The sequence below is a fragment of the Nothobranchius furzeri genome, chromosome 16 (genome assembly GCF_043380555.1).
Source record: "Nothobranchius furzeri strain GRZ-AD chromosome 16, NfurGRZ-RIMD1, whole genome shotgun sequence".
In the NCBI taxonomy this organism is placed as follows: Eukaryota; Metazoa; Chordata; class Actinopteri; order Cyprinodontiformes; family Nothobranchiidae; genus Nothobranchius; species Nothobranchius furzeri.
In genome coordinates, this window is record NC_091756.1 from 793,614 (window position 1) to 803,364 (window position 9,751).

The 9,751-nt window shown below is 46.9% G+C and overlaps 1 protein-coding gene across 2 annotated transcripts in view; it reads left to right on the plus strand.

Moving 5' to 3' along the window:
* The window catches only part of mbtd1 (mbt domain containing 1), a 50,219-nt gene extending 40,724 nt beyond the window's left edge, over nucleotides 1-9,495 (plus strand). The window contains exons 15-17 of one of the 2 annotated variants that reach the window (XM_054736365.2): nucleotides 6,068-6,139; nucleotides 7,422-7,565; nucleotides 7,737-9,495. In XM_054736365.2, the coding sequence (XP_054592340.1) occupies nucleotides 6,068-6,139; nucleotides 7,422-7,565; nucleotides 7,737-7,855 (335 nt within the window). In that variant the 3' untranslated portion in view covers nucleotides 7,856-9,495. The remainder of the gene's footprint in view (nucleotides 1-6,067; nucleotides 6,140-7,421; nucleotides 7,566-7,736) is intronic. The other variant, XM_054736366.2, reaches the window with a different exon arrangement.
* The last annotated feature ends 256 nt before the right edge of the window (nucleotides 9,496-9,751 follow it).

Below are 9,751 nucleotides of genomic sequence, written 5' to 3' on the forward strand. Positions count from 1 at the left end.
TTGTAGCTTTATAAACTGTGTGATGGTGGGTCCTTGTAGTTTTATAAACTGTGATGGTGGTTCTTGTAGTTTTATAAACTGTGTGATGGTGGTCCTTGTAGTTTTATAAACTGTGATGGTGGTTCTTGTAGTTTTATAAACTGTGTGATGGTGGGTCCTTGTAGTTTTATAAACTGTGATGGTGGTCCTTGTAGCTTTATAAACTGTGTGATGGTGGGTCCTTGTAGTTTTATAAACTGTGTGATGGTGGGTCCTTGTAGTTTTATAAACTGTGATGGTGGTTCTTGTAGCTTTATAAACTGTGTGATGGTGGTCCTTGTAGTTTTATAAACTGTGTGATGGTGGGTCCTTGTAGTTTTATAAACTGTGATGGTGGTTCTTGTAGTTTTATAAACTGTGTGATGGTGGGTCCTTGTAGTTTTATAAACTGTGATGGTGGTTCTTGTAGCTTTATAAACTGTGTGATGGTGGTCCTTGTAGTTTTATAAACTGTGTGATGGTGGTCCTTGTAGTTTTATTAACTGTGTGATGGTGGGTCCAGTGTTTCCCTTACATAGGTGTAGCTGTGGCGGCCCACCACGGCTGAAATCCCAGCGCCACACCTACAAGATCCCAAGTTTTATAGATTTTTTTTTTGCGCCATTTCCCGAAGAAGCAGCGGGAACTACTCTGTTGTTGCTTGTGATCACAGCCGGCAGGCAGCAAGGAGGAGGAGGCAGGGCAGGGTGGTTACAGCTAGGGATGAGTCTGTTAGCTTTTCAATCTGGGTTCAGAGAAGGAACGACACCGACCTGGGGAGTGGAAGACTTTGTGTTCCTCAGATAGCTGTTCCTCATTTTGTCTTTCTTTCTCTGAAGCAATTTTTCTCTCGCCATCAGGTTCAGGTTTTGGGGGAGGTCGTGGCAGCAACTCTAGTTGCAAATGATGAAACTGTTGCTGACGATCTTGGAATCGTTGTTCTTGATGTGCTGCTTCCTCCGTGATCATCTCATTGTGAGCCTGCTGTTGGCTCATATGGCCTCAAAGTATCCCAACAAGTTAGGATTAAAATTGGTTTCCTTACTTCTTCACCCTCAGCGCGTATGATTCCTCCAGCTGCCTCATCCTGCAGGTCTTCAGCCTGTTCCTCTTGTCTCGCTGGATCCTGCGACTCCACCAGATGACCTTGTCTACCTCTACCTCCTCGTTGCATGGTTCTTGTCTCTGGGTCTTACTAATTCAACACGCACTCATGGCTAGCAAGATCCCACCTCTGCCACCACATGTCAGAGACTTGCAAACCAGCAAGGAGAGCACTGATGATTTTCTTGACATCCTAATTTATTACTTTTTTTTTACTTTGTTCTTTTCTCAAAAGAGGGTTCCAACCGGTACTTAAATTACATAACAATGGACATAGTAACAAAGGAACCCAAACTCGGGACCTGACTACAGACAAACCCTCTACAGACACAACAGGATCAACTCAAACAGTGGCTGATCAGACCACTGTCAACACACTAGGGTGGGGAGACATCAATTAACAAAGAACATAGATAAACTACCCCTAACAAATACATACTAATCAGTCCATTATGTTTGAGTGAATACATATTACTATCAAAGCCCAACTACTATTTACAAAAGAGAATAACTACCGTATTTTCACGACCATAAGGCGCACCTAAAAGTCTTAAATTTTCTCCAAAATGTACACCGCGCCCTGTGGTGCGGTGCGCCTATTGTGTTGTTGTGAGACGTGAACGTAGTAGAAGATGAGGGGCGTGGCATGAACGTGCGGACGTGAGCGAAGACAGACCTGTGGATCTGCCACATCCTCATCAACATCCTCGCTGTTTCCCTCGGACTCCGGCTGTGAGTCTCCGCCCACTTCCTCTGCTTCCAGTTCAAAAAACAGCCGTACTATCTGAACTACCTGGTGGGCATTTATCCTTCTCATCACCCTTTATATAAGCCTAATAACAGCCTACTAAACTGCAGAGACAACATATCTGTCCGGATCACTCCAAAATATGAAGTTTACTGTCAATATCTGTCTAATAGTTTGTTGTTACTCCGTTCGCGCCACTCCTTTCCCGCGAAGCGGCTCGTTTTTGCGCACATCTGGTTACTCGTGCGGCCTTCCTCTCTCTCTCAGCTACATAATGATGCTTTTTATCAGCTGAATATGTGAGACTTCCACCAACAGCAGAAGTATCTCATGGTTTTGTGGGTTTTTTATGTTCACAAGCACATTCCCTCTCACGGATTACTAAACTGATGTTTTGACAAGTTATCAGATTGTCTAAAAATAGGTCGTTTTTTAGTTTAGTATAACTGCGCTTTTACGTTGCCTATTAACAAAATTTAAAAACTGGGGTGTGGTTTATAATCTCCTTTTTAAAGCTGAATTGAAACCGAAACTCAGGGAGGCGGAGTCTTGCTGCTACAGCGTCCCAAATCAGACCTGATCTAAAGACGCGGATACGCGTCCATGGACCCCAGAGGGTTAATAAAACACAATTCAAATCACACGATTTTCTTAGGCCTATTAATAACACATATGATTTAGTTCATATGGAAAGTTTATGTGGTTAAATCCAACAACTACCGGTAAACACATTCTGAACTTAAACACAGCGCATCAGCGCTTGAAGCGGCGCTGCGAGCAGCTGCGACCCAAAAAGTACCAGAACTGCTCACGGTGCATGCGCAGTCATGCATCAACACCGCTCGTCCGCTATTTCCCTAATAACACGCTGTTCATTTTTATTTCTACACGATTTTTTACTCACAAAGATTGTCAAGAAAGCGTGTTTGATCTTGTTCATGTCAGATTAAACTGATCACAAAACGCAGATTTACTTTCTTTATTTGGTTTTCCTCATCCAACCCCATAAATCCCCGTGTGTCCTCCTGCAGCACTCCCGGTGTACGCCCGGCTTTAGTAGGAGGGAGACCCGCCATTATCGCTTTGTCGCGCATGTCTCATTGAAAATGAATGGAGAGGCGAAGTTGCCTCCCGTATGTCGAGCCCATTAGAAGAGCACGAGCCGTCAGCTCATGCAATCAGAGTGCACGTACCTCTAAACCAGGCTGAACCAGGACTAGACCAGTAAAGTGAAGCATGCTTTTGGCTGTTTATAATTTTCACAATGTCTGGTTTGCACTGATATGTTCCGTCCCAAGCCCGCACAGATGTTTACCGGTACGTTTTACCGCACCCTATAACCCGGTGCGCCTTTTGTATGTGTTAAATACCAAAAAGACCCATAACTGAAGCTGCGCCCTATAACACGGTGCAGCCTATGGTCGTGAAAATGCGGTAAATACACAAACACAGGAATCTTCTCTCTTGAGAGTTGGTATGACCCAATGGTGCTGATTAAGCCAAGTGATCTGCTACAGCTGCTCCAACTCCAAGGCCACTGGCAGCTCAAAGAAAAACATATCATATAAACACCTACAGACTAAAACCGATAACTCAATGTGTGCACGTCATACAGCCACCTAAACTGTCAATCCATAGAAACAAAACACTCACATATTCAAAATAAAGGAAACATGACCAGACAGCCATTCACCTGAGGTGTGACAGCAGGGCAGCTGTCACAGTACTCATCATTGGACATTTTACCTATTCAATGTGCCAAGTATCTATATACAGGGCATGTTTACTGTGTATTTTTCTGGAGGAAAGTCATCATCTATACAGTTCAAACATGTAGCCAACAAATGTTTTGCAACCCATGCTATGGCAGATGAGGGAGAAGCAAACGGGGAGGCACAGGTTAGCCGATATGCCAAAAGAGGAGGGTCCATGTGTCTCCGATGTTTTTGCGTCAGTATCAAGAACAGTGGCCATGTCATGACCCTCTGAACTACCCACCCTGCATTTAGCACAGTCTGGTGATGTAAGGCCCCGTGTGTGAAATCCATTGAAATCAAGATAAAAATGTGACTCTTTAGCGCCATGCAGGTCAGAGAAAGTATTGCAGCTAAGGTGGCTCACTCATGAGTTTGATGTATAATCAGTTTCCAACCTGTGTAGCCTAACCCACGCAAAGCTTAAAACGAGCTACTCGACTTCTTTTAAAAAGCATTCATAATCATGACTGTTTTATCAGCCTACCAGTCCTGAAGGAAGCAGCTAGTTCTGATCTTGAAGCGGTCATGATTCACACACGGAGGAGGGGTGGCGTCAGCCTGGAGGTCAGGTGTTGTGAGAAATTGTGTTCCCCTGAAATATTCTGTCCCCGTATCGGGACATCGCACTTCTGGCTATTTTCACAACATTTGTGATCAACTTTTACGGTAAAATGATGTAATGTAATAATGTTGTGATTTTTATCTGTATTTCCTCCTAAAAACAATAAAAAGGTACAGTAAAAACATTCTTGTTCACTTTTGCAGCAAGCTTATTTATCATTTATGAAAGTTATGTAAAAAGATGTAATCTCACTCAGTTTAATATCTTTTATTTGAGGTAGTTTAGTCCTCATAATGAGGCTGCACAGTGGTGCAGTGGTTAGAGCTGTTGCCTTGCAGCAAGAAGGTCCCGGGTTCGCTTCCCGGCCTGGGATCTTTCTGCATGGAGACTGCATGTTCTCCCTGTGCATGCATGGGTTCTCTCCGGGTTCTCCGGCTTCCTCCCACAGTCCAAAAACATGCTGTTGATTGGTCTGTCTAAATTGTCCTTAGGTGTGTGTGTGTGTGTGTGTGTGTGTGTGTGTGTGTGTGTGTGTGTGTGTGTGTGTGTGTGTGTGTGTGTGTGTGTTGCCCTGTGATGGACTGGCTCTCTGTCCAGGGTGTACCCCGCCTGACTGCCCGTTGACCGCTGGAGGTAGGCACCAACCCCCCGCGACCCTCCGTGGACAAGCGGGTTCAGAAAATGGATGGATGGTCCTCATAATGGACTATAAGTTCTGTGGATTTGCAGATATTTGCTCGACTGCCTAAGGGAAACAGAATATTTCAGGGTAACATAATTTCACTGGCTCATCGCTGGAGGTCAAGTAAACAACGCTGACTTATCCAACAGCTAATCGGGGCTCACGGCTGGCGTGGTGGAGATGAGCTACTAGTTAGCAATGGCTAGAGCCAGGGAGACGCTGTGTATGCAAAGCTGGTGTCGTGTTTTCTGTGTGTGACCCCCGAAGTAGCTGTCAGTGCTACAGTGTCTCCCTCTCCCCTGCAGCTGTGCAGTCACCACCACAATGACACATTGCCTTTTTGATGAGTGTGGGCTACCGTAGTTGCAGTGTCTACTCTGAACTTTATGGCACTAAGGAGAGGAATGGTTTTAAGGTTGGTTTATGCTTGACGCGTCCGCGAGGTCCGCACGGCTCCGCGTGGAAAAGTTGCGTCATTTTGCGTCATTTTAACAACCACGCCCCTCCACCGCGCCTCCGCACGGCCCAGAATTTCCGCAACGCGCACCTTGGAAAATTTCTAACCACGCGGACGGACGGTCGGACGTGGAAAAACATGGCGGACCGGCAAAAACTAGTATGGCAGAGGTTGTTAAATACAGACATTTGTATGATTCAGCTCTCAGAGATCACCGTGATCAACATGTAGTTAATAATTCTTGGAGAGAAATAGCTCGCACTGTCGGAAAAGACGAGGACGCTGTTAAAAATGCTGGAATGCCGTGTTGTAAACAGTAATTTCTACTTCTACTATGGTGTAGTGTTGGATGCATGCCGTAGAGCTCCATGCTGCCCCCTACAGTTTGGGAGAATATTGGCTCACCGCAGAGACGAGCCGCACGAACCATAAACGCTGCGAGTTGTGAAGCGCGTTCCAGCCGCGAGCCGCATCACCGCGCGGAAAGTGAATGCATCAAGCATAAACCAAGCTTTACACACTGGAGCTTTAGGAAGCGTAGCTTCAATCACCGTAAAAAACAAGTTACGTCCACGCTAAAAGGAAGTCCGGTATAGCACAGAGACCACACCCCTTTATCCTGCCGTGTACGATGGTGAAAACACGACTGCACCACAGACGGACCGTTGGTCTATCACCTGATGTTGTTTGACTGTCTGCAGGTTTCTGGTGCTGTAACATCTCTCTCCTCTGATTTCAGGTAACAGAGACTTGTCCCAGGCTGTGCCCAAACAGAAAAAGAAGACCCCACAGTACAAAGGCCAAAAGAAAAGTCAGTACCTCCTCCTCTTTCCTTCTCTTCTCTTCCTTCTCTTCTCATCTGCCTATCACACACCCTGAGGTGGAAACTGGTGGGACAGGTAGAATATCATGTTTACATGTGGCCCTGCGTATTAGGGTCGTCATCACCTCTGAAGGTGCCTTCGTTTCAGGAGCATCTTTCCCCGCCTGATGAAACAGCTCTGCAAACCAGACTGATTCCAATACTAGATCACGAAATGTCACTCCGTGTGTCTGAAACCACGATCAGTCAAAAACACTGCCGGGTCCACTTGGTGTGGGAAACTGGACAAACATAAACGTGCTTATGTGTTTGGTAGGGAAAGGGAAGGATGTCACCACTATTGAGTTAACAGCAAAGCAGTCAAAGGGAACAACGCCAGTTGCATAACACACACATGACTAAATAACTGATAATAGTCCCATTAACTTGCATTTATTTTTGGGGACAACAAGGAACCTGTGGTCTGGAAGTGGATGGGCATGAGTTGGGCTCCCTACTGTTGGGCCAGTCGTCCACTGAGCCCTGCAACAGGGCCCATGATGACAGGTGTGCTAACCTGAAGCTTGTTTCACACAGAAAAACGGACTCCATGTGGAAACTTGCTGGAGCTCTGAGCTAAACTGGGCCACGGCCCGTGTGAGGAAGCCGTACGGACACTGGGCAGCATCCTCTAACCTTTCAGGCTGAAACATGCTGGATTGTCGGCATCCGGTGGAGAAAATTTGGTTCAGCCAACAGAACGCCTAGATAACAAATCAATTTTAATAATAGTAATAATTATTAAATAATAATAATACACCCCCCTGGGCTGCCACCTTACCGTGGTGGAGGGGTAGGAGCTAAGCTGGTAGGGTCACCCATAAGAAACAGGTCCAAGGCGAGGGACCAGCCCGGCTGGGCTCCATGGGTCAGAGCCCGGCTACCAGGTGCTCATAGATCAGAGTTGTGTTTGAGGCTGGGAGGACAGCAGCGCACTACCAGCACTCTACAATGGTGATGGCGTGCTGCTGACCTCGAAACGTGTTAGGAGGAATTTGGCAGAAACACAAAAGTGACCAAAAGATTTGCCGCTGTTTCCACTCTTGCTGCTGTCTGTTCCCGGGTCTGCAGCTGGGGACGGGGGCTTGTGTCTGGCTATGGTTTCCCCCTGAACTCTCACCTTTCACTGTCCTTCTTGGTTCCCAACCCAAACTCTGAGAACTTGCTCCCGCTGAATGAAGTCGTGTGTGTGAGCCCCTGGTAACTGACCCAAGTCTGGCTTGGTGTTTAGAGAGGAAGATTCCAGTTGGTCGACGGCCCTTCAGTCAGGCAGGCAGGAGGGGAAGCAGCTTCTCAGGAGACGAAGAGCAGAGTCCGCCCAGTTACCAGGGGTCCAGTAGGCCCCAAACGCACCTCCATCACACCCACAAACCAGGTAACGTCACACTGAAGACCGGCACGGAGACGCCGGAGTCCACCCAGAGACAGGCTTGCTGGAGTCCAGGGTTCCATGTGTGACTCATCCAGCACTAGCACCACCACCTCCTGCATGTCCTGACTGCAGGAACACAAGGAGCTGATGTCTCGTGTCTCTGTCCTTCTACAGAGTTTCTCCTGCGTATGAAGGAGGAGCCAGCCGAGGTGGACGAGTTCACCTTCTCACAGGGAACCTCCGACCAGGAGAGTAACAGCTCAGGCAGCTACTACGTCAAACAGGAACACTGAGGTCACGGCGCTGCAGGGACATCTGCCAAGGATCACCTGTGGTCTGGGTCCGGTCCAGATCACAGCCACCAGTCTGGTTCCCCACCACTAGACCCGTATCCGTGACAACGAGCCAGTTTTGAACTTTGTCTTGTTTCAGTGGAAACCAAGTTGTGTTGGAACCAGGTCTGGTTGCTAGGTCTTGATCCTGAATCGTCTTCTGGTCTTCGTGTCCTGTTGTCCTCATTCCATAATGTAAACGAGTACCAGAGGGGTTCTATTGGTGCTAGAGCTGGGCTTGGTCCAGATCCACCCACAATCTGTCCTTGTTGCTAGCAGGACTCTCGTCCACCCGAGGAACAAACCCACAACCTGCTTCTGTGGATCGGATTTGGAGACGGAGCCACGAGTCCTCCTGGTGACACACCGGGACCTTTATCGGTAGAGTTGAGCGGTGAGACCCCAAGCACCGCTACCATGCAGCCATGTCCCTCCACTGTCCAGTGGAGACAGCTCTTCAGTGGGTGGACTAACCGGTTTGGTGTGCTGGTACTGGTTCTGGTTTCCTACTACCTCCTGATGCTTAGACCATTGAGTGAAACCAGAACTTATGCAATAACAGATCCTTTTATTTAGCTAATCGATGCAACCAGAAGTGGTTCTAACTGTGAATATCTACCGTGTATATGTCTATAGAGCCCGCTTCAGACTCAGCGACGCGTTTGTTTCCGTTCCGCCTAAAAGAACAGCGTTTATAAAGTCTTTATTCAAATTCCAGAGAGCATCTTTATTATTCTAAGAGTCCTTTAGAAGACGACAGATGAGACACTCGTATTTATCATCGACCTGCTGTTATTTTTCTACTCGGACCACCTGACCTGTGTAACCTGGACTAACGCTTGTCCCTGGTTCTTTAAGAGAGGATTTATTCTAGAAGCGTTAGATCTGTTTATTACTCAGCGGGTTAGTGGGACCATTCTGAACCTACGTTCAGTGGCTCTGGGGTTGGACCTCTGGTTGGTTCCTGAGCAATAAAGAACCTCCAGGTTCCACTTATGGTTTTAATTTGAAAGGGCCTGAAAGTAATCGAGTACAACCCATCTATTTTTGATGTTGTGTAAGCTGACCTTTAACCCCAGTGTGACCCTTGTTCTGATCCTGTACATATCTAAGTGTTGTAGAACGCTGACTAAACTCTTTCCTGGCGCTGAAGGCCAGACTTGCGGTCTTCCTGGCCCTGACGAGCACACTGGACGACTTTTGTACGTGACGTTGAACCTGATGTGATGTCAGCCTGCACATTATGAATGCACACACACACACACACACACACACACGTGTCGGGTATATATCTGGAGTTCTGCGGGTCCTAATGTAAAAGTTTATTTTGGATACAAATGGAATCAAATGAGTTAATAATTTAAACGTATTGATTTGATAATTTAAACAACGTATTGATTTGAACACTGGCCTTCAGGTACTGCAGCTCCAGGTGTGACGTTGGTGTTGTGGTGGACGTTGTAAATATCTGCAGATGTTTGGGTCTTCGTAATGAATTAATCAACAGCTCTAGTGTTTACAGACTGTTTCAGCATGGCTCTGATCTTTTCATTTGGTGGCTTTTGTATCTCTTGGTTTTACATTAAAATCTTTGAATCTTTCATCCTCGTGTTCATCCACCTGAAGTCTTGGTCTGCTCTCAGGCTGACAAATCTGAAGAGGGTACTGCTGATAGGGCTGCTTTCCCTCTCCCCAGCTCCTCTGGAGGAAACAAGGTGTTCCCTGACCACGTGATGGACATGGTCTCGCCAACGTGTCCTTTAGGCCTCCTCCCAGTTGGATGTGCTCGGAAAACCTCACCAGGGAGTCGTCCAGGAGGCGTCCTAACGAGATGCCCGAGTGTAAATGTAAACACTA